This window comes from Castor canadensis, chromosome 4, assembly GCF_047511655.1.
Source record: "Castor canadensis chromosome 4, mCasCan1.hap1v2, whole genome shotgun sequence".
Taxonomy (NCBI): Eukaryota; Metazoa; Chordata; class Mammalia; order Rodentia; family Castoridae; genus Castor; species Castor canadensis.
The window spans coordinates 91,966,366-91,991,399 of record NC_133389.1 but is presented as its reverse complement, the minus strand read 5'-3'; the positions used below and the strand labels follow the sequence as shown (position 1 = coordinate 91,991,399).

General features: G+C 38.5%; 1 protein-coding gene across 1 annotated transcript in view; it reads left to right on the top strand.

Moving 5' to 3' along the window:
- Positions 1 to 13,738: 13,738 nt before the first annotated feature.
- The window catches only part of Dars1 (aspartyl-tRNA synthetase 1), a 68,775-nt gene continuing 57,479 nt past the window's right edge, over positions 13,739 to 25,034 (top strand). The window contains exons 1-3 of the mRNA XM_020156687.2: positions 13,739 to 13,991; positions 15,602 to 15,659; positions 18,157 to 18,249. Of these exons, the coding sequence (XP_020012276.2) occupies positions 13,926 to 13,991; positions 15,602 to 15,659; positions 18,157 to 18,249 (217 nt within the window). The 5' untranslated portion in view covers positions 13,739 to 13,925. The remainder of the gene's footprint in view (positions 13,992 to 15,601; positions 15,660 to 18,156; positions 18,250 to 25,034) is intronic.

Here is a 25,034-nt window from a genome sequence, read left to right as displayed (position 1 = left end):
ATGCCCTGTATAGCTATCCTTATCTCAACCAGCAAAAACCCTTGTTCCTTCCTATTATTGCTTATACTCTCTCTACAACAAAATTAGAGATAAGGGCAAAATAGTTTCTGCTGGGTATTGAAGGGGTGAGGGGGAGAGGTAGGGGGCGGAGTGGGTGGTAAGGGAGGGGGTGAGGGCAGGGGAGAGAAATGACCCAAGCCTTGTATGCACATATGAATAATAAAATTTAAAAAAATAATTAAAAAAATACCATAATGTCCCCCCACCCACCACAACAATAAGAAGAAGAAAATAATGTGGTGTAATGTCCTTCACCCATGCTATTATAACAGAAAATTCCCTAAGACATCATGGGGCATGTTATTAATATCTATGGGGCTGAGAGAAAGAAAGCTTCACCATAATTTTCCCATAAGGTCTCCATCAGATTTCTCATCAGAAACCTTGGAACCCAGAAGGCAATAGGGTGATATATTCAAAGTGATAAAGGACAAAAACATCAGCTAAGAATCCTATAGCCTGAGAAAGTGTCCTTCTAATAGGAGTGAAAAATGGAGGCATTTCTGGGTGCCTCAGTCTCTTTGTGCTGCTGTAACAAAATACCTTAGACAGGGTAATTTGCAAACAACAGGATTTTACTTCCCACAGTTCTGTAGGCTGGCAAGTCCAAGATGAAACCATCAGGAAATTCGGTATGTGGTGAGAGCTTTCTTTCTGCCTCTAATGTACTACTTCATTACTGAGTCCTCACATGGTGGGAGGGTTAGAGACAGTCTTTAAAAGAAACCAATATAGACAAAGGGAGAAAGCCATCAGAAGAACAGATACAGAGATTGGAGTGATCCTCAAGTCTATGAACACCAAGGACTGCCACCAACCATCAGAATCAAGGAAGAGTAAACTAAGTAATGGCCACCTGGCCACCCAAGGTATCAAGTCCTAATCCCTGGAACCTTGAGCCAGAGTCAGACTTCCATGGAGTTTGAACATGCCCATGTCTGGAGAAGGGAAGAAAAATGTTCTCCTGCAGGAGGCCGCTGCTCTAACTGCCTAGGGACTACAGGAGCCTGGGGAGATGAACAGAGCAGTCATTTGCCTTATGTGTTGCAGGCATGAAGACAGTGCTTCTACCTGTGATCTTACATCAGAGTGTAAGCTTAAAATCATATATATATATGGGATGACAGACATTGTACCACCTCTGCCTTTTACCAACAGTACTGTTCAATAAATATTTATTGACTTAGAAAAAAAAGAAAACAATATAGCAGACACGTTATCATCTACCATCCAGATTTTAAAGATGGTATTTTACTTAATTTGCTTCAGATTTTTTCTTCTTTCCTCTTCCTCCCTTCTCCTCCTCCTCCTTCTCCTTCTCCTTCTTCTTTTCTTCCTTCTCGCCCTCCTCCTCCTCTCTCTCCTCCTTCCTCCTCTTCTTCTTCATCTTCTTCACCTTCTTCACTTTCTTTACCTTCTTCTGTTTTTATTTCTTTCCTTGGAGTGTTTTGTTTGTTTTTGTTTTTGAGACGTCTTACTGTGTAGCCCAGGCTGGCCTGGAACTCACTGTAATCCAGGGCCTGAAATTCACTGTATAGCCCACAGCCCAGGCTAGCCTTGAACTCAGCAATCCTACCTCAGCTTCTTGAGTGCTGGGGTTATGAGCATGTGATACTGTACCCAGCTCCATACCCCTCTTTTCTGATAACTTTTTTTTTTCTGTTAGAGATAAACATTTATGAATAGACACTTCTCTTTTTTTTTTAAGATTTTGAAGTATTCAGGGCAGGTGTGAAGGTTCATGCTTGTAATCCCAGAATCAAGGTCTGAGGCTAGCCATGGCAAAAGCATGCAAGCCTATCTTAAAACAAACTGAAGAAAAAGGGCTGGGGGTGTGACTCAGCTGGTAGAACACCAGTCTACAAAGTACAAAGCTCTGAATTAAAGCTCCAATACCACCAATAGGAAAAAAGATTTTGAAGTACCAAACATAAAGAATATTACAAAAAAATATGACAGGACTGGTGGTCCTCACCTGTAATCCCAACACTCAGGAGACTGAGGGAGGAGGATCATGAGGTTAAGGCCAGCCTACACTACACAGTGAGACTCTATCTCCAAGAATAATAAAAAAAATGATAAATCAAACTATGTTTTTTAAAATTGAGGGCTAGAGTGTGGTGCAGTAATAAAGTGCTTGCCTAGCATGTTCAAGGCCCTGGGTTTGATTCAACACCAAAAATTAAAAAGCACTTATGCCTGCAACATTCAGGATAGGGCTGGCAAACAAAGTGAGGCAGGACAGATAGATAAGGTGACTAGGAAATTAAAATAAAAAATTATGCATATCATAACTAAGCCAGGCTCAGGAATTAAAACAGAACAGGAAGTTGGGGCTGTTCTTTAGAATTTGGAGAATAGTTCCTTTGGGCCTAAATCATATCCAGAACCATTAATGAAAACAGATAAAGGATATTAGGTTAGAGAAAATAATTACTTGTTAAGTGCATTCCTAAAAGTAACAACTTTTCCTTAAAGTAAAGGTCAGTGTTAAAAATCACATACTCCCTGGTCAGTGACAATGGTGTTACAGTGAAAAACTGAAGGGTTCTCTGTTAAAATAAGCAAAGGAAAAAACAATAAAAAGGGAACCTGAATGATGAATAGGAAGAATCAGACCAGAGGCCATAGGGTTTTATAATTGGCTATTACCAAATTTTTTTATTTTTCCCTGCCTCCTCAGCCATGTACAATTCTTTCAAAAGTGTGATATACTTTATATTTGGCTTTCTATCTTAATTTACTAAGTGGACTTTTAAAGGCCTTTATGGAATTTCTGGATATGGTTGCAGCTGTTTATGAAATTACAAAATAATCTAGTCCAAGAAATTATTTTTACCCTCAATTCTCCAGTTCCCCACGAATCTAGAAGCTCTGGTCTTTGAGATAAGCTAGAGATGATAACATTGAAAAGGAAAAATGAGAAAGATTTTGATAGATAGTTGAATGTTGGAGAAAAGAGAAAGCAACAAGAAATTACTCCCAAGATTTGGGGCCTGGATGATAAATAAATGGCTTCCAAGAGTGATTAAAAAGTTAAGTGGGGGCTGGCAGAGTGGCTCAAGTAGTAGAGTGCCTGCCTAGCAATCCTAGCAAGTATTGAGGCCCTGAGTTCAAGCCCCAGTACCTCTAAAAAAAAAAAAAAAAAGGTAAGTGGAAGAGAAAAAGAATTATATACTGCAGGAGAAGATTACAAAAACAACAAATTTGGAACTGAAAGAATATTATAAGAGAAAGCCACAGTCATCCAGCATTTTCAGACATCCTGATATCCCTGGCTTACTTCTACTTGGGAAAGGGACCCCCTCATTCTCATTTTATGAGACTATAACTTTTTATTATTCATTTTACTCTTTGTCATTTATGGAGTTGTTTCTACCCAGTGTGTTTACAACTCACATTAAATACTGAAGACAATCAAATATGCAGAAACAAGGCTGGGAAATGCAACTTGCCCAGTGAAAATGTCATTAGTAGCTAGTGGCAGCTGCATACTGTAAAACAATTGGAGTCGCCTCAGATAGAAGACAGATGAAAAACAAGGAAAATGAGTATCTAGATGTCATGATGGAAAACTTTCTTAAATAGAAGATGGATTTAAATGGACCATCAGAGAGGGATGACAAGTTGTCCAAGTGAGAAACCAGGCAATCTATCAAGAATAGAATGCAAAAAGGAAACTAGTGGTATAGCTCAGTGTGTAGAATGAATGCCTAGTATGTGCAAGACCTGGGGTTCATCCCCAGTACCACAAAACAAAACAAAAAACCTGAATGCAAAGAGGAGAAAAAGGTGAAGTTCTCATGGGAACAGGATACAAAATTGATGACAATAGGCCTTCCTGGAGGATGAAGAGCAACATAACAATGTGTGCTATGTATTATTTGCATAAACTCCAAAGAACTTGGCACCATCTACATTTTTCAATCACAATCATAAACCAGGAAGTTAAAAAAATTATTTTAAGCTGCCAAAATAGAGATTGGAATAGTCAATGTTACTCCAGGGTCTCCTTGATTCCTCATTTACACAAATTCCAGTAGGCTTGGTGATCTGTTTTTACAAACTCAAACTCAAAACACTTAAGAGTTTCAGATTCAATATTTATATATTATCTACTATAATAAGATCTCAAACTTGTGGAGCATTCACTATGCACCAAGCTCTGTTGTACAATCCATCTAGATGATACATTTATTACTATAGCAACCTAAGAGGTAAGGATTAAAATTATCCTCCATTTTACAAATGAGGAAGCTGAAACACAGAAAGGTTTTTGAAGTACCCAATATTTACACAGCTAGTAATAGAGTCAGAATATGAACCCAAGTTGGTCAGGTTCCTACAGCCTTGACAACCAGACCAGCTCTTTGCAAACTTGAGTATTCATAAGAATCACATTATTGGGTAGTAGCCTGTACTCATAGTGGGACCCTGCCTCAAATAAAACAAAACAAAACAGTTAAAGGCCTTTTAAAACCCAGATTGCTGGGTTTCCCCCTCAGAATTTCTGACTCATTAGGTCTGGAATTGATCTAACAACTACATTTCTAACAAATTTCCCAAAGTATAAATTTACTAGAGTTGCCATAACAAAATACCACATTCTGGATAGCTTAAACAACAGAAATTTTTTCACAGTTCTGGAAGATAAAAGTCCAAGATCAAGGTATTGATAAGGTTTATTTCTTCTGAAGCCTCTCTCATTGTCTTATAGATAGCTGACTTCTTTTGTGTCTTCACGTTTTCCCTTCTGTGTGTATCTGTGTCCTAATTTCTTCTTGTTATAAGGACGTCAGTCATACTGGATTAAGTCCCACATCAATTATTTCATTTAATATAATTACCTCTTTTAAGAACCTATCTCTAAATACAGTCACATTCTGAGGTAGAGGGGTGGGAGAGAGACGGAGAGGACAACACATTCAACCCATAACACCAGTCAATGCTGGCATTGACACTGTTGGTCCAGGGACCATAATTTGAAACTGAACAATAAGCCATGGATTGTCCAGGATGTTTTTAATGTATATTTTCTTATTTCATAATATTTTTAAACTCTTACATAAAACAATACAGTAGACTCTTGGCATCCGCAGATGTGCGGTGCTGAAGATGCTTGATTCATTTTTCCCACAATGCTGCCCAACTTCTGCTAAAGACATGCCACCTTTCACTTTATCACTTAAAATAAGCACATTAACTTTCACCTTGCTTTTGGGACACCATTTGCTTTGGGGGAGGCAGATTTTCACAATATTAAGGGCAGGGAAACACTTTGCAGTTCACACAGTGATTTAAACATAACTGACAACACATAACTGACACAGCTTCTCTGCATCAACTAAGCTGTATAATGCATGTGTAGAAATTGAAAAGTTTTGTTTTTGAAATTTTTGATATTGATTTGACTGTGCTTGGTCAAAGCTGCAAGTAATAAGTCTACAAATAAGATGGACTTACTGTACCATTATCCTCACTTTCTTGAAAAAACCTGATTAGAGATGTTAAAGCGACTTTCCTCAAATCATACAGCTAATGTAGTAGCTGTGTTGCCCATCTACTCAGTATTCATTCTCTTCTTCCACTTTCTTAATAGAATCTGATTTTATTTAGGTGTCCATCCCATTTCCAATGCACCCATGTGTTGCAGAGGAGGCAAGAGCCTTATCCCATTGCCCCAGATCTTGGAGTAGGCCTGCTTAGCTTACTGATGCCATGTGATCCAATTCTGGCCAATGAGATGTAAAGGAAAGCTTGCTGCAGGGACTTTGAGGCAATGTTTCTTTGTCTAAGAGAGAGGCACAAGAGGGTAGAGGGTCCTTCGCCTTCCCTGATGTTGCCGTGACTGGATGTGATGCCTGAATTAACTGTAGCCACAAGAGGAGAAAAAAAAAATAGCTAAATTCAGCATGACAGCAAGGCTGGAGCCAGAATAAATTGGTAAGGCAAGTACTCAAAAAGCTTGGTGATTTAAAACAAATTAAAAACAGGACAAAATGCTATATGATTCCACTTATATGAAATGTCCAGAGCAGTCAAAATCATGAAAACAAAGTAGAATGGTGGCTGGGAGAAGGGGAAGTGAGGAGTTGTTCTATGATGTCTTAGTCTGTTTTGTTTTGTTAGACCTAAATGTCTGAGGCTGGGTGCTTTCTAAAGAAAAGAGGTTTACTTGGCTCATAATTTTGATAGTTGGAAAGTCCAAACACCATGGTATTTAATGTCTGGCTGCATCATTACATAACAGAGAAGAAGAAAGAAAATAGGCTGTGACAAAAGTAGAAACAAGGAAACAAGAAATGGGAAGGGGCCAGGTTCACTATTTATATATCTATTTTTGGCAGTACTGGGGTTTGAACTCAGGGCCTTATGCTTATTAGGCAGGCGCTCTACCACTCGAGCCATACCCCTGGCTTGCTCCTTTTTTTTTTTTTTTTTTTGGTGATGGTGGTGGTAATGAGGTTTGAACTCAGGAATTCATGTTTGCTAGGCAGGTGCTACTGCTTCAGCCATATCTCCAGCCCTATAACACCCTCTTCTTGAAGGAACTAACCCTGTCCTGTGAGAACTACTGAATCCTCCCTAGAGTGGTGCCCTCATAACCTAATTACTTTCCAGTAGGCCCCACCTCTCATAGGTTCCACCACTTAGACACACAACACTAGGACTAGCTTCCAACATGAGAATCTTTGGGGACAAACCAAATCCAAACCACAGCACATGAATATAAAATTTTAGCTTCCCAAGATGAAAAAGTTCTAGACATCTGTTACTCAACAATGTGAACAGAGTGAACACCACTGAACTGTACACTTGAAAGAGGTCAAGAGAGACCAGGTACGTATGGCTCACACCTGTAATCCCAGCTACTTGGAAGGCAGAGACCAAGGATCATGATCCAGGGTCAGCCCTGGCAAAAGTTAGTGAGACTCTATCTCAAAAACAAGCCGGGTATGGTGGCACACACCATAATCCTAGCTACTTGGGAGGGGGAGGTAGGAGAACTGTGGTTAGAGGCCATCCCAGGCAAAGTTACCAAGAGACCCTATTTGAAAAACAAATTAAAAGCAAAGGAACTAGCTAGAGCACTTGCCTAGCAAGTGTGAGGCTCTGAGTTCTAGTTCAATCCCCAGTACCACAAAAAAAAATGAATTTTGTTTTGCATGTTTTTTTAACCACATTTTTTTAGAGGCTTGGGAAAATGGAGTCATTTAAGATGGAGACCAAGAATCATGCACACTGCAGATGACTTGAAGACTTTATATGTAGAACATTGGCATCCTTATTCCTCCTACCTTACAGCCTTTGTATTGGCTATTCCCCTACCAATATATGTATACATGGCTACATCTTTCACTCCTTCAACTCTTCAAATGCCATCTTCTCAGCAAGGCCTACCCAGACCACCATATTTAATATTGCACCCCACCCTACTACTCCCAGTATTCCCCACCCCCTTGCCTCTCTACTTTTTCTCCCTATTTTATCATCACTTTCTAACATGTTTTGTAATTTACTTATTATTTATTATCTGCCTCCATCCTCTAGAACATAAGATCCACAAGAACAAGGATCCTCATTACTTTGTTCTCTGCTACACCCCGAATGCCTAGATTAATGCCTAGCACATACTTAGCATGCACTAAATCCTCACCAAGTAAATGAGGAATGGTGTTTATTATGATAAGAATTATCTGTTAGAAACCTGTATACACTGATATTATAAAATAAAACATAAAAACTCAGTTCTGCACCCACGCACAGGAAATCAATGTGAGTCAATGCCCTGTATAGCTATCCTTATCTCAACCAGCAAAAACCCTTGTTCCTTCCTATTATTGCTTATACTCTCTCTACAACAAAATTAGAAATAAGGGCAAAATAGTTTCTGCTGGGTATTGAGGGGGTGGGGGGGAGAGGGAGGGGGCGGAGTGGGTAGTAGGGAGGGGGTGGGGGCAGGGGGGAGAAATGACCCAAGCCTTGTATGCACATATGAATAATAAAAGAAAAAAGGAAAAAAAAGAAATATAATATGAGCCAGAAAAAAAAAAAAAACTCAGTTCTGTACTAAGATAGCAGATTTAATTCCCATTCCAAATCCCCTAAGAAGTACAACCAAAAGGATGGGAGAACAAGAGAAGAGACAGCATCTCCTGTCTTGTAGATAGACCAATGGTAACCTGCTTAGCAGGTGTGAAAAGCTAAATCCTAAGGTAGCCATCAGGAAGACTGAGAAGCAACCAAACTTACCACAGTATAGAATTCTCAAAAGACTCAGGACAAGCAGCACCAATTACTTCTGAAAATGGAGACAGGGAGCGAGTGTGATAATAGGAAATCTGGGGGGAAGTATTCATGAGAAGATGGATCTGCATTCTTCCCTACTCCACTCTTTTGGCAAGAGTCCTCTCCCACCTTTATCCTCTAAAGAGGATAAAGTGGCAAGTCCATTGACTTTAGGAACTAGGTACCATAACAAAACTAGGGAAATTCAGGGACCAAACACATGTTGAATTCTGAGTATTCCTGGAACACTGGCAATCAGAACTTTACTCATAAGACAGGAGATCAGAAGAGGTTTTGTTCCTAAACATTTTGACCAGCCAAACAGAAAGATCTAATGATACTGACACCTGAGATTGCTCATCAAATAGCTCAATTATATCATCATACAGTAAAACTCAAAATTGACAAACCCCATGCAAGTGTTCAGAGCTTCTAATCAGCTATTTATTTATTTATTTTATTGTTTATTTATTGGCAGTATAGCATTTGAACTTAGGGCTTTATGCTTGCTAGATAGGTGCTCTACTGCTTGAGCCATGCCTAACCAGCTCTTTTTGCTCTAGTTATTTTGGAAATAGGGTCTCACTTTTTGTCCAGGCTGGCCTGAACCACAATCCTCCTAATCTCAGTCTCCCAAGTAGCTTGGGATGATTGGAACACAACACCATGCCCAGCTGTTAGTTGAGATGGAATCTTGCTTTTTGCCCAAATTGGCCTTGAACCATGATCCTCCAACTCTCAGCTGATAGTGTGGCTCAAGTGGTAGAGTGCCTGCCTAGCAAGCATGAGTTCCGAGTTCAAACTCCAGTACCAAGAAAACAACAACAAAAACAAAATTATAAACCTGATGGCAGAAATGAGAAAACCTCAGCCTGGTGTGGTGGTACACACCTGCAATCCCAGCACTAGGAAGGCTAAGGCAGGAGGGTTGACAGTTCAAGGTCAACCTGAACTACCTAGCAAGACCCTGTACCCCAAAAGAGAGAAAGAGAACTTGGATGTAGCTCAGTGGTACAGTGCTTGTCTATCATGTGTAAGAACCTGGGTTTGATCTTCAGCAGAGAAAGAGAAAGAGAGAGAGAAAGAGAGAGAGAAAGGAAAAACTCAACTGAGAGATTAGAAGATAAAGTTGAAGAAATGTCCCAAAACCAGATCAAAAAGGCAGTAAATAGAAAATGGAGGGAAATGATATGAAAATTAGCAGGCCAGCTCAGAAAGGCCAATACTTGAATAATAAGACTTCAAGAAATGGAGGAGAGAGAGATGTGAGGGAAAGGGTCATCAAGAAAGTTTTTTCAAGAAAATACCCCCAAACTAAATTAGTTTCCAGGTTCAAAAGTCCACTGAAGGCCAGCACACTAATGAATTTAGACCCATAGGACAACATGAACTTCCAGAGCATGAAAAACAAAAAAAGAGACCAGTGGTAACCTACTTAGCAGATATCCTGTGAGCTTTTTTTCCAGAAAGAAAATAACTATATACAAAGAACTGAGAATCACAATGGTACTTCAAATCTCTCAATAGCAACATGTATAATAATGCACACAGAAGGTCATTTCCCTGGTCTGTAAAATGTGCAGTTTGGAATAGACCTATTGACAATTGACAGAACCCACATTGTTCCTGTCAAGACAGGAACACACAAAACAAGCAAGGCCAAGGTCAAAGTCTGACTAACTTGATCAGTAAAGCCACTTTTAGATGTAGACAGTTTATTACTTACACAGACAGTGAAAAGAAGCCTAAGAAGGGGCCAGTTCCCTTTGATCTTTGTTTCACACATCAAGAAAAAACAAAATGAGCTAAATGACTCTAACATGAGCTGTGGGACACCCTGCTGCTGATAAGTCACTTCTAGACTCCTGCTAAATAGTTTTATATTCTGCAGTCACATCAGGGAAAGAGGCAAGAAGTCCTACATCTCATTAGAACCCTGTTGCTGACTGGAAACATCCCATGACAGCCTCCCTGGGAGATTGCAAAATAAGTGGGAGATGGCCTCCTATCCTCCTATGTTCCAGAAGCATCACAAGGTGTTCTCTGAAGACTTAGATTACCTGCAAATCCTTCAAGTCCTTGCCTACCTGTAAGGTGGCAGGGGCAATATGGCAGGGCTATTCCCATATAGATCCTTGGTCTGTGGGATAAGGCTACCATTCTGCACAAGGCTATAAGGAAATCTCTAAAATCACTTCCCTAGCCCCAAGTAGGAAAACAAATCATAAACACAGTCATACCCCCAGGAGAAATGACAGAGATTAGTGCAACCCTTAAGGACCTGATGGGTTGATAAACTCTGTCATATTCCTATTTTTACCAGAATGGTGCATGCAAAGATCAGACAGATCGAGGAGGCTGGCAGTAGATTATTGCAAGGTCAACCAAATCATAGCCTCAGTTACTGATTCACAAGCCCTGGAAAACATAGTTATGTGGCCACTGATCTGGCAAATGCTTCTTTTCTATTACTATAAAGAAAGAGGGTCAGTAGCAATAGTATACATTTGCAGTGCTACTCCAAGGCTTTGACCTAAATAAAAATGCTCTATCAAGACAAAGGAACCAAAGTAAGGAAAAAGTACATGAAAAGGCCTCATGGACAAATGGAAAGATAAGATTCCCTACTCTAGCAAAGAGACAACAAATGGGATTTGTTTTCAGATTTCTGTCAATCAGTTCATATATTTGTACCATATCTAATTGAGGGAACTAAAGCTTTCAAAACTACCAAAATGAGGGCTGACAGAATGGCTCAAGTGGTAGAGCACCTGCCTGGCAAGTATGAAGCCCTGAGTTCAAACTCCAAACCAAAATGAAGCAATTTTACAGACTCTATCTGTGTTGGAATCCCATGAGCATAATGGAATACATTTTTAATGGAATGTATTATTATTTTTTTTGGTGGTACTAGAGTTTTAATTTAGGGCCTCACACTTGCTAGGCAGGCACTGTACAACTTGAAACACTCTACCAGCCCTATTTTCTTTTACATATTTTTGAGATAGGGTCTTGCCAACTATTTGCCTGATCTGGCTTTGAACTGCAATCCTCCTAATCTCTGCCTCCTAAATAGCTAGGATTACAGGTGTAAGCCACTGGCATCCAGCTTATTATTGGAATGTATTATTGATTACAAATATTCAATGTCACTTCCTAAGAAAAGAGTAAATTCTTCTGCCCTGTGGAATAAGGAGTGCCCACATGACTTATTTTGTTCAAATAGGAGCAAAATGTGAAATGTGGCCAGCATGTATCAGTATGTAACAACTAGTGCTGGAGATGTAGCTCAAGTGGTACAGCACCTGCCTAGCAAGTGCAAACTCCTGAATTCAAACCCCAATACCACCAAAACAAATTTAACACCTAAACATCTATCAACTTCAGTCCCAGTGCACTATTATGAATGGGAATCATCTTGAGGGCACAGTGGCTCACACCTGTAATCCTAACTATTTAGGAGGCTGAGATCTGGAGGATCACGGTTTGAGACCACCCTGGGCAAACAGTTTGAGATCCTCATCTCCAAAAATAACCAGAGCAATAAGAAAAGGCAGTGTGTTGGAGTGATGTGGCCATGAATTAAACAACACTAATAACTGGTAGATGTTAAAAGAGGCAAAGAATAAATTCTCCCCTAGAACATCCAGACAGAATCAGTCCTGCCAACACTTTGACTTGAGGCTAGTAAGACTGATTTGGACTTTTGACCTCCAAAACTATAATAAATTTATGATGTTTTGAGCCACTATTTTTTTAACAGCAGCAATAGGAAATGCAGGAGTTACATGCATTACCTAAAGGCCTACACAGTAACTAGAAATAAGCTGCAAATGGTGGATGATAGTCAAAGGTGGAATGCTTTCTTGTTTTCTTAAAATATGCAATGAAACTATTTCTCATTATTCAACTGTAAGGTTTTGGTGATACCCAACGTTTAGAATTGTTTCATATTACTGTTTAAAGTTCTGCAGATACACAAGTGCGCAATTGTTTCATATTACTGTTAAAGGTCATGAATACACGAGTGGGAAATTCTTCATAATCCTCTACTACATAAATTAATTTTAATAATGCCCCTGATGTAATTACATCTTATTGTCTTTATAAAATAAACTCCCATAATTGCAAAAAAACCAAAAATAACCAGAGGAAGTATAGCTCAAGCAGTAGAGAGCCTGCTTTGCAAGAGTGAAGCTCTGAATTCAAACCCCAGTCCCTTCACCCCCCAAAAGGGGATAGGTATCATTACTAATTATTTTTTTGCCAATACCTGATATAATTCTTAGCATAAAGTTGATGTTTATAATCATTGATCAATTAAATGGGGAACAAAATTTCAACCCACCTGCAATTAGATATTAAGCAGCACTAAGGCAGACACCATGTTTTTCCTCTCAGTACTGTATCCCAAGACCTGAATGAAGGTGCCACCAAAGATCTTTCCTTTGCACTGGGGTCTACCTGAATCCCATATATGACTGTGCCACTTTGTGCCAGGCTAAGACACTACAATGACAGTTAAAATCTTTTTTATCCTTTTTTGGCAGTCAAACTCAGGGCCTCCTGCTTGCTAGCAGGTGCTCTACCACTTATACCCACTCTGCCAGCCCTTTTTACCTTGGTTATTTTTGAGACAGGGTCCAGGTTTAGGCCATAGCCAGCCTGGATGGTGATCCTCCTACCCTGTGTAGCTGGGATTACAGGCTTGAGCCACCACGCTCAGTTAAGACAGCTGAAAAGTGATGGAATGCAAGTCTAGCGTAATTCTTCAAATTAGATTCGATGTCAATAATACTTAATGACTTTTTTTAAGAAAAAGCGTAACTTGAGAGATTCTTCCATTGACAAGCAGCACTATGCACTGCCTCTAGCAACGCAACAAGTCGAGGCAATCAGTGCAAATGTATGGGTTTTGTTACCATTGTGTCCCCATTTTACTTATCACTTAAGTACCCACACCCCATCCTGCCTTGGCAAGCCAACTGCCTGTAACCCAGCACTCTGTGTCCCAAAGATTTAACCAGAGGCCTCCTCTGCCTCAGAAGCACATCTCCCGCACCCCATCCTCATCCAAGTGAATGCGGCAATGTTTAAAAGAGGAAAAAACGAGGCCTAAGCTTGGGTAGGTGTTGATGACTACTGTGCGGTTAAAGCTGGGAGGAGCTGGAAGGACTGGAACGCGAACAATGCAGAGGTGACCATTGGGATCAAACCCAAGAAGAACGAATGAAGCTGGACCACCTGAGCAGCCCAACAGAGCACCGTAGGACGGGCTCGATCAGAGAAATCCCGCGATACTATATTCAATTCTCCGAGATTTAACTTTTTCAAGGGCGGGGCGAGGGGAGGAGCAGGCAACTGCGAGCCGCCGTTCGCTCTCAGCGCTCCGGGATCTCGAGAGAGTCGCGGCTCTCGCGATCTTTCGGAAGCCAACATTCCACGCGGAGCACGGGCGCCTGTGCAGAGACTAGAGGGTCGGGAGGGCGAAGGCTAAGCGGGAGGTTGCAACCCCTTGGCTCGTTCTACCGAAAACCTGCGAGGGAGGGTGGTGGCCACTCACCAATTCAGTCCCGATGCCCAGCGCCAGCGCCGGCCGCAAGAGTCAGGAGAAGCCGCGGGAGATCATGGACGCGGCGGAAGTGGGTCTCCTTCCCCGGGACTGGGAGGGCCGATCCGCGCTGAGGGAGGGAGTGGACCCTGCTCTTCGGGTCTCTTGTCAGCACTTTTCAGGCCGCGGGTCTGGGTTACGGGCGTCGAGGGGGCTTCTGGGGCCACGGCCAGACCAACTCTGGACCGCTTTTCCCAGGTGACCTGGGAGTTCTGGCCTAAAAGAAGCGAGCCCCGGGGATCGGATGGCACCGAAGCTCTTGACTGCGGCGGGATCACACTAATCCTATCTGGGTTGGGCATGTACTGCACACCCCCTACTCCATCCAGAACTGTTTTGACAACCACTAGTAATCGATAGGTTGCCACGCTTGTGTTCCTAATGTTCTGGCAAGTAATGACGGTACTTAACAAAACCATCTGCCAATATGTTTAGTGATCTTTTTGCATGTGTTAAGCCACATGTGTCATTTTAATTTCCTTTCTCTGACTCAATGACCCAGTGAAGTAGGTAAAAGTTTGCAGAGGATGAATTGAGATAAACACCCAGTGAACCTTCAATGCTTTTCAGAAATCAAAGTTTGAAACCTGCAGTAATAAGTAATACTGAGCCTTAATGTATGTCTGTTTTTCTGTTGAGGAATTCTGCATTTGTGGTAAGCTACACAAACCATCTCAGAATATTAAATGGAATAAGGGTTGATGTTCAAAAGTATTGGTAAACACGTAAAGGTCTTATTTTGGTATAGACAAAAAAATCCACTGTTTTACGTATCTGAAAGAGAATTACAACAGGTAGCTGTAGAGTGACAAAGTAATTGTTTCATACAGATCTTAAGTTACCTTGTAAAAAACTGGAGAAATTATTTTTGTGCATTGATAGCCCAGTTTACCTTTGCAAATAGCATAGGTCTAGCTGTAAGATAAACACTGGCAGTTACATTGTTTTATAGCTAGGAGCTTAAAAGATCATTTAGAGGTAAGGTAAGCCTCTTACCTTTTTGGTGAGTATTGTTTGTTAATAGCCTCGACCCTAGGTCTCCAATTTCTTGCTCCTAACTTTAGATCTATAATAGAAATTTGATAGTACTACATTGTCACTGTCTTCCCCTTGTAACCTGTTACCCTGAAGCTGGTTTTTTAGAAACAGGAAGCTGGTGGATTTTTTGGTGATGTTTTACAGAAAGAAAGTTGTAGTTAGCTTATATCCAACATCTCCAATTTCTGAAGACTGGACATCTGGTGTTCAGAAAGCTTACCCAAAGATACATTTCTCTTTGAACATCTCTTCCTGTAATAGGAAGTTAATATAAAACTGTGGTACTTCATCCTACTCCCTTCCCAGAGGAAATTTATACCCTTGCTTTGAAGTAGTTTAATCTTTTTGAGGAAGTTAGTTAAGATGTGTTGTACATGTACATAAATTTCTGAGAGCACTATTATGTATGGTATATCCATCCAGAATTGATCTGCAAAACAGCTACCAGTGCTTTACTTTTTTTTCTATAAATAACATATAAGTGCTAAATTTTCGTACTTTGAAACTTCTGACTGAGTTAATGACATGATCCTGAAAGTTGTTCATTTTTTGTCTAGTTATTTGTTTGAGTAAAAAGTCATAATGCAAAAACTTTTTTTCTAGGATTATGCTAAAGAGAGATATGGAGTATCTTCAATGATACAATCACAAGAAAAACCAGGTTAGTGATTACGTGATTATAAAAGCACTTTTTTTTTCTTTATAATTCACATTTTCATTTGACAGTGCTGGGGATCTAACCCAGGGCCTTGGGGATGCTAAACAAGTGCTCAACCACTGAGATATATCCCCAGCCCTTCCTGAAGTTTTAAGTAGGGGGACTAAGGCATAACTTTGAAAAGCTTAAATGACATTCATAACCCAAGTAGATACCATCATCCTATGTAAACATTGTCAGTGTAAGGTTTCTAATCTGGAAAAGAAAGAAAATATTTAAATGAGTATTAAAGGTTGAGTAGTGTTCTTTTTTAATCTCTAGATTACTAGGTAGGATTTAACTCTGGTTTAGAGATAAAAGAGGGGCTAGGAACTGCATCACATGCAGCCTTTTTGCATGCTTTCATGAAGCTGCCTCTTACAATTTTTCCTCTTAAACTTACTTCTGTTTTTGGCTATTATTAATTAAGCTTCTATTCTGTTTGACTCTTTCCAAATATTTTCTCGTTTCATTCTCACAACATCCTTAAAAATCCAAGTTGGAAGATAAAAGAAACTTGCCTCATGCAGCCAGAATCTGCCGGGCCTGGGATTAGAACCAAGGCCATCTGACCCTGGTGCCCGTGGGTCTTTCCATTCTCTGAGTTCCTCTGACACTGCTGTAATTTGAGTTTTAACACCCCTGCATAGATCCTAATACTTTGCTTTAAATAGTTTCTTTTCCTCTGTGCTTCCATTGGTCCAGATTCCTTCACTCTAATGCCATAACTCTTGTGGGACAGGTAGCAGTTTTTCAAACTGAAACCCTACTACTGGTGATCATTGCCTCACTAATGAAGTATGACTTGTGATGCCTCAAGTATGTTGGGATATATTAAAGGTTGAAGACCTCTATGCTAATTAAAAAGGATGCCATAAGATAGATAGGTCATTACCCTTTCTCTTTTCCAAAATACTATTAAAACTATCCTAATCATCACATATATTTATACACACTCTTTTAGACTCATGCTGTTTTGTTTTTTTGAGTTTTCACTGCATCATTAGAACAGTTTGACTTTTCTTTTTTTTCAGTTTGACTTTTCAATCTTAGCATTTTTAAATCTGCCTTTTAAAATCTTATGCTATTTTGTCTTTTCCCTGAGTTTACACAGCAGACTTGAAAGTTGGCTTGACTCATGACGTCTGTGAGCATATCTTACAGAAATTCTCTTATGCCCCATAGGTTTGAAATTCCTCTTTCATTCTCTGCTTTTGGTCATGAGAATCATAAATGTTTTCATATAGATCAAATCTCTTCACTGCTGTGTCTTCACTTTAAGAGAGAAGATTATTAATGTATTCAGAAAAAATCGGTAAAATACATTTATAATTTCATTTTATTATAATATTCCAAAAGGTATCATTTTTGGTATTATAATGTCTATTTTTGCTATTTTTACTTAATGCCTCGAATTTTTCCCAAATCAAATTAGTACATACTTAGAACAATAAAAATGATTTCTGAATGCTGTCTCTACATAATAGCTGTTTTGTTGCCAGTTTTTTTTTGGGGGGGGGGAGGTTATTTGGGTTTTTTTTGTTTGTTTGTTTGTTTTTGGTGGTACTTACTAGGTTTAAACTCAAGGCTTCGGGCTTGCAAAGCACACACTCTTTGTTACCATTTTTGTATTGATAGGTATCTTACTTAGTATTAGGGGGCATAATAGTTGGGCCTCACGTGTAAACCAAAAGGCTCACATAACTATAGGAAACAAAGAATGAGATTACCATCAAGCATGATTGGATTTAGGGACTCACTCATAGTTGGAGCTTTCATTACCCATTGTCACTGCTTCCTTTCAGATGTTGGCTTCATTCTCTCCTAAAAACACATGCTAGTAAAAAGGTGGTGATTATAGCCCCAGCTCTACACCATCTCAGCTCAGAAAATACATTTCAAGAGCTTTTTCCTGGCATGTGTATATTAGTTCCAGAAAAGAACTTTGATTAGCCCAGTTTCTTCCCTGGATCAGTCACTGTCCTGGGGAATGAGCTACCATGGCTATGGTAGAAAATCTGCCCTGTAGTTATCCCACTTATATTCTATGGCAGACAGGCAAAATGCCATTTTTTACTTAGGCATAGGCAGGTGAGGAGAGGCTGTATTGGCCTTTTAAGTCATTGAAGTGTTCAACAGGTTTGCATTTTGAAAAAGTCTCTTTGACTACAATGTAGGCTGAATTAAAAGGGAACCAATTAGGAAGGTATTACTATTTAGGCAGGAGATAATAGTAGCATGATCTAGGATGGTGGCCATGAAGATGGTAGAGAATTATATTTAGAAAGTATAGTCCACAAAACTTGAGACACATTGCATATTGAAGGTTGTAGAGAAGAAAGTATTATCAAAGACTGAGAATTATTTAAAATGATGCCAAGTTTTTAGGTTAGCTGTCAGACAGAAATAGTTATCTTTTTGTAAATTCTGAATTAAAAAATTGTTTTACCATGTGTTGCAGATCGAGTTTTGGTCCGGGTTAGAGACTTGACAATACAAAAGGCTGATGAAGTTGTTTGGGTGCGTGCAAGAGTTCATACAAGCAGAGCTAAAGGTAAAATTAATTTAATGATTATGGCCTTTTTGATAATGATACTGAATTTTTTGTCTTATAAATTGGTTACAGACCAAAATAAATCTCTAAAATCAAAACAAAAACATGTAACTCTTCTTCCTTAAATCACTGTAAAGTATCAGTCCATGATTGATCAGTTTTAGGTTCCCGTAGACATCCTTAAAAAGAATTTGACCCTAAAGATTTCAATGAAATCTAAGTCTTCAGTGTCTTTTCTAGCATCTCTGAGAAGTCTGATTATTTAAGTGTTTGTGAAATGCTTCTCATTCGTTAATACTCATATCTTTATTTAGATGGGGAGAGAAGTCGAAGGGAGGTAAGGCTAAGAATGCTGTCCAGTAAGGTAGCCACTGGCCACAGGTAGCTATTTAAATTAAAATTCAGTAACTCAGTCACACTAGCTATATTTTGAGTGCTTAATAACCCTGGCTTTCCTTTTGCACAGATAGCACAGATATATCTAGGACAGATATGTAGAATATTTTCATCATTAAGTTCTTTAGGATAGTGCTAAGAATTTAACATTCACAACAGCAGAAACATTAGGGTAGTTTAAACAAACCCCACTTTCTTATGAAGTATTGGCCTGGCCTAGTGTTCACCATTGTCTAGAAGTATTAGTGACATTCATATTAGTTTTTAACTTTATACTTTATACTTTCCACATGCTTTTCATATTTAATCATCCCTACAGATATGTGATATAAATATAACAGGCATTGCTATTCTACTTTATAAATGAGAAAATAAATTCAAAATGATAAAGCTACTTCCCAAAGTCTCATAGTAATTGACAGAATGTGAACAGGATCCAGAAGCTTTCTACTATACCTCTCTCTTTAGCAGTGTTCTCTGCTTCTGTAGTATTTAATGCACCCCATGTTATAGCATTTCTTAATTTTTAAGAAATATTTTTATTACAGAATTAGTCTATTCCCATTATTTAAAAAATTCTGGCATTTTTATGCATACCTTCACTCAGGATTATTACTATTAGGAGTTTATCTATACTTCCAATATCCTACCCCTAAATAAATGAATATTCATGAACTTTAAGAAGAGTACTGGTATAGTTTTAAAATTTCGAATAATGTCAATTTGCCTTAGTGAAAGTTTGGGCCATTTATTCTACCAACAGATAGTTACATTATAATTTTTCATTTTCTTGTCTGTATCCCATTAGACTGAGAGCCTTTGTTCTGCCTAAATTGGGCATTTTGTTTCCTAAAGGTAGTTACTTAGCAAATGAAAAGATAGAAGTGGTGCACACTTGTAATCCCAGCACTTGGGAGGCTCAGGCAAGAAGAGTGCAAGCCTAGGCTACATAGTGAGACTCTGTCTCAAAAACAGAAAGATACTGTAATAAAAGTTTGAGATTATATTTAAAAATAAGTTGTTTTAAACTAAACCTAATACTTTTTTCTTTTAAAAAATGGATTCATAATATGTATCAGTGTTTTATGTAGTTTTGTATCATCGCTTACAAAATTTTTAATTTGTATAATAGAAACATTTGTTATTTTGGATTGCAAAGGTAGTAATAGTTCATTTTGAAATAAATAGTATGGAATTAAATCAGAAATAAAAGTAGAAAGACTTTTTCAGATTTGTTTTCATGAGGTAAAGTAGAGAGAGAGTATGGATGTGTTTGAGTCAAAAGTTTTGTAACACTTAGTTTTATAACTGGCACTTTCTTTTTCATTTTATCTTGGACATCTTTCCCTGTCCTGCTTCATTGTTTTTGGGTTTGTTTGTTTGTTTGGCATTATTGGGATTTGAACTTTTCATCTCGAGTCATTCCTCCCCCACCCCCCCAGCCTTTTTATATTTTAGCTGTTTTTCAAGTAGGATCCCATGTTATTGCCTTGGGCCACACTTAGACCACCATATTTCCTGTACCATCTTCCCCATGTCTGCCTAAATCAAACCAAACCTTGCAGGCTTCTGCCTCATTGGATTTTTTTTTTTTTTCTCATTTGTAAAAGGTTTAGATTTACCCATTGAGGTTTTAATTTGCATTTTACTCATTGATTACATTAGACTTCATGGTATATTACCTATTTGAAATTTCTTTTGTATATATTTTTAGCTTGTTCATATTTTTTATACAAGAACAAATATTTTTATGTAAGTCTTGTATGTGATTTCATTTTTTGAGGGGAGAAAACTGCCTGCTATAGAATTTCATATTGCATGTGTTCTTGTACAAGTTGTTATCTATTGAAAGTTTCTCACATTGTTAAATATTCCATTGTATGGCTATATATGGCAAATCTGTTTATCCAGACACATATTGATGGACATTCCAATTGAACATTTCCCATTTTTGGCTGTTCTGAATAAAGCTGCTGTTAACATTCATGTGAAAATCTTTATCTACACCATGCTTTTTATTTCTCTTGGACAGAATTGCAGTCATAGAGTAGGTACATGTTTAACTTACTTAAAAAAAAAAAAAAAAACTGCCACACTTCTCCAAAGAAGTTTTATCACACTGTGATTTTAAGATGCCATCTTTGCCTAAAGGGAACTAAAGCTACTATGAGAAGTAGCAGATTTTAGGTTTGGGGCAGGAATTATACAGGAAGAGTTTGGAAGATCTATCATAATAAGTAGCATAGAAGACAGAAAAGACTGAGTCATAGGAAAGGGACTCAGAGCTACCAGAGGCCAAAAATAGAACATTTTGAGTATCAGCAAGGATCACTTTGTAGAATGAAACATATTAGATACGTTTAAATATGTATGTTTATAATAATGCTGAGACATGCAAACAAAAAACCTACTTGTTCACTGATGGAACAAATTTATTATTTTAAAAGTTAGTAAATAAAAGAAAATTATGTGTGTATGAGTTGTATATTACTAGCTATATATGACACGTGGAATGAAGTATCATTCAGAATAGTCCAGTGAAAAAGACGACAAAAGAGTTAAGAATATTCCCATTTTTATCCCTAGTATATGATCTCTAGGCATTGGTCATTAGTGATTTCTAACATTGCAAAAGTGATGCAGCCAGAAATATTTAATGTCTACTCATGGAAGAACACATTACCTATGAAGCAGTCTTGCCCAAAAAATTTTACACAAATTTCAATAAGCCTTTAGGTCTAATTATCCGCATGGGAAAAACACAGGGCAAAGAAACATGTTAAAGGGTGATGGAATGCAATTAGTGAAACTTACTCTATAAGAAACAGCAAAACCAACCTGTTTTCTTCAGTAAATAAGTCGAAAAGGGAGGGAGAGCCTGTGATTATAAACAGACTTTATGCCTCTGAAACAGTGAGGTGGTTCACACACCTGTAATCTTAACTACTCAGGAGGCAGAGATCAGGAGGATTGCAGTTTGAAGCCAGCCCAAGCAAATAGTTTGAGAAACCCTATCTTGAAAGTATCCAATACACACACCAAAAAAAAGGACTGGTACGATGGCCCAAGTGGAAGAGCACCTGCCTAGCAAGTGTAAAGCACTGAGTTCAAACCCCGGTACCCCCAGAAAAAAGAAAAAAAAAAAAGAACTCTCAGTAATCACTAATTTAGGTCCTAATTTAAATACTCAGTTAAAAAAATGTAAGACCTGAAACTTTGGCACTACTATAGGAAAAACTCTGGAAGATAAAGGCCTAGGTATAATTATTTTCTGAATAGAATACCAATGGCCCAAGAAACATGAGCAAGAATGGACAAATGGGACTGCATCAAATTAAAAGGTTTCTGTACATCAAAAAAAAATAGTTACAGCTGGGTGCTGGTGGCTACTCAGGAGGCAGAGATCAGGAAGAGCAAGGTTCAAAGCCAGCCCAAGCAAATAGTTCATAAAACCCTATCTCAAAAAAACCCACCACAAAAAAAAAAAAAAAAGGACTGGCGGAGTCAGTAGGCCCTGAGTTAAAACCCCAGTACTGCAAAAAAGAAAAAGAAACAATTACTTGAATCAAGAGACAACCCACAGAATAGCAGAAAATCTTTGCCAGCTATTCAACAGATAAAGGATTAGTACTCAGAATATACAAAGAGCTTAAAAAACTAAACAGCAAAAGAATCCACTTAGTAAATGGGCAAATGAATTGGACAGTTCTCAGAAGAAATTCAAATAGCTAATAAATATATAAAGAAATATTCAACTTCCTTAGCCGTGAAGGAAACGTAAATCAAAGCTATACTAAGATTCCATCTCATTCCAGTCAGATTGACTATCATCAAGAAAACAACAGCAGGCAGGTGGAGTGGTTCAAGCAGTAAGAGTGCCTGCCTAACAAGCATGAGACCCTGAGTTCAAACCCCAGTACTACTAGGGGGGGGGAAAATGCTGATGGGGGGAGTAGGGAACCCTCATACACTGCTGGTGGAAAAGTAAACTAGTGTAGCCAATATAGAACTCAGTATGGAGTTTCCTCAAAAGACTTAAAATAGACATACCTTCCTGATCCTGCCATACAACTCTTGGGTGTATCTGAAGGAGTATAAATCAACATGCAGGAAAGATACCTGCATACCCATGTTTATTGTAGCTCAGTTCCCAGTAGCTAAACTGTGGATCAGCCGAGGTGCCCAACAACCAACAAAAAATATGGTGTATGTATGTATACCATAGAATATTACTCAGCCATAAAGAAAAATGAAATTATGTCATTTGCTGGAAAATGGATGGAAGTGAAATCATCATGTTGAGTGAGATAAGCTAAGCTAAAAAAGCCAAATATTTCATGTTCTCACTCATTTGTGGAATCTAGACCTAAAATGATGATGATGATGATGGGATATGAATGTGAAAGGGGGTTGGACTGAGGGGGAATCAAATCACTTATTTTGATCCTGATTTAAATATACAGAAAGGAAAGGACACTGAGAGGGGAAAGAGGATTGAAGTGCACTACACGTATATGTTCAAACACAGCACAATGAAACCAAACACCAGAAGAGGAGGGAATGGGAATATAATGGAGGAACTGAACTTGTTCAAAGTACCTTGTGCACATGTATGGAATTACCAAAATGAACCCCCTTGTATTAATGTATACTAATTCAAAACATAAAAACTATTAAATATGTGGTAAAAAGAAAAAATAGAACATTTGAGATTTAAAATTGTGAACATTGACTTCTTCTAAAGATCTTGTCTTTTAAAGAACCATACCAAAATATGAATAGATGAAACAGTAAGACTAGGGTTTGCTTCAGAATAGAACAGGAGTTGAGGGATAGTGGGTTGGGCTGAAGGTAACACATGAATGGCCATAAATAATCAGTGAAGTACATGGGGTTGTAGTTATATAGTAGTTATAACTAATAATTTTGTTACTTTCTTTCAAATGCTTATATTTCATTTCTTGTTGTTTCTTTTTGCAGTAATTAGATTGTCCAGTAGTGCAGGGATTCCCCACAATGAAAACTTTTTCAAGTAATGGAAATTTAAACTCTTGATGAGTTATTTCAAGATTTTTAGGGATTCTGCATAAAATACTATATAATTTTTAAAAAGTCAAAGGTTTCTTTGGGGTTTTTGTGATTTCAATCTTTTTTTGAATCAGGGTGTCTATATATAGCCCAGGCTGACCTCAAAGTCATGATCCTCCTCTCTCAGCCTCCTGATGCTGGGATTAAAAGTATGTACCACCACGCCTGGCTTTTCAGAGTATGAAAAGATTAGAAGTACTTCTAGTCCAAGTTTTCCATTTATTATGAACAGATGTTGAATTCTACCCTACCTTTTTGCAACATTTTTGCCCTCAAAATATAATTGTGTTGAGATGTATAAACACTGAGCCCTTCATGTCTGTGAGTTTTGCATCAGTGAATTCAATCAAGCATGAATTGAAAATATTTTTTAAAAATTCCATCTGTCCTAAACATGTGCAGACTTCCCCCTTATTATTTCCTAAACAAAACAGTGTAAGGTGTTTGGATAACATTTATATTGTATTAGGAATTGTAAATACTATAGAGATGATTTAAAATTCATGGGAGGATGTGTGTAGGTTCTCTGCAAATAATGTGCCATTATATGTATAGGACTTGAGCATCCTTAGATTTGGGTGTCCATGGGAGTCCCAGAATCAGTCCTTTACAGGTACTGAGGTGTGGAGAGCAGATTATGAAAAGCCTATGAGAACTGGACATAAGCAAGGTGAGATGCAGCTTAATTGCTTTAGTCTATAGGCTAAGATAGGCAACAGTCCCGGCCACAAACAGGGAAAAGCAGAACTGCCTTGTCTCCTAAATTGTTTACATTCAGAGAAGCAGGAATCAGATTTCTCGTGTTAAAATGTCACACCCCTCCCCAAGAGTCACTGCTCCACCCTGCTTACCACTGGGTATTAGGCCCACTGAAGGAGGGCTTGAGGCTTTTGCTTTCTGCCTTAGGCTTTTACTTTGGGCTTTTGGCTTTGGCTTGGGTTTTTCTCTTTGGGCTTTTTGGTATGGGAAGCTTTTGGAGGGGAAAAGAATTGCTAAAGAAAGGTTGATAGAAAGGCTGCATGAGAACTTTAACATAGGCTTTAGAAAAGCTAGGCCAAAGAAAAAACTTTATGCATAGGCCTTAGAAAAGCTAAGCTAAAGAAAAGCCAAAGAAAGAACTTTACAATGCAAGTCTAAGGACCAAGACTTTAAGAGTTATGCATATGCAGTTTGTAGTTGGGGCTGTTGTTTGCAAGTCTGAGCACCAAGCCTAAAAGAAAGCTAAAGAAAGATAGGACAGTGCAAGCTTGGGGGCAAAAGACTTTAAGAGAGATTAAGTTAAAGATAAGCTAAGAGAAAAC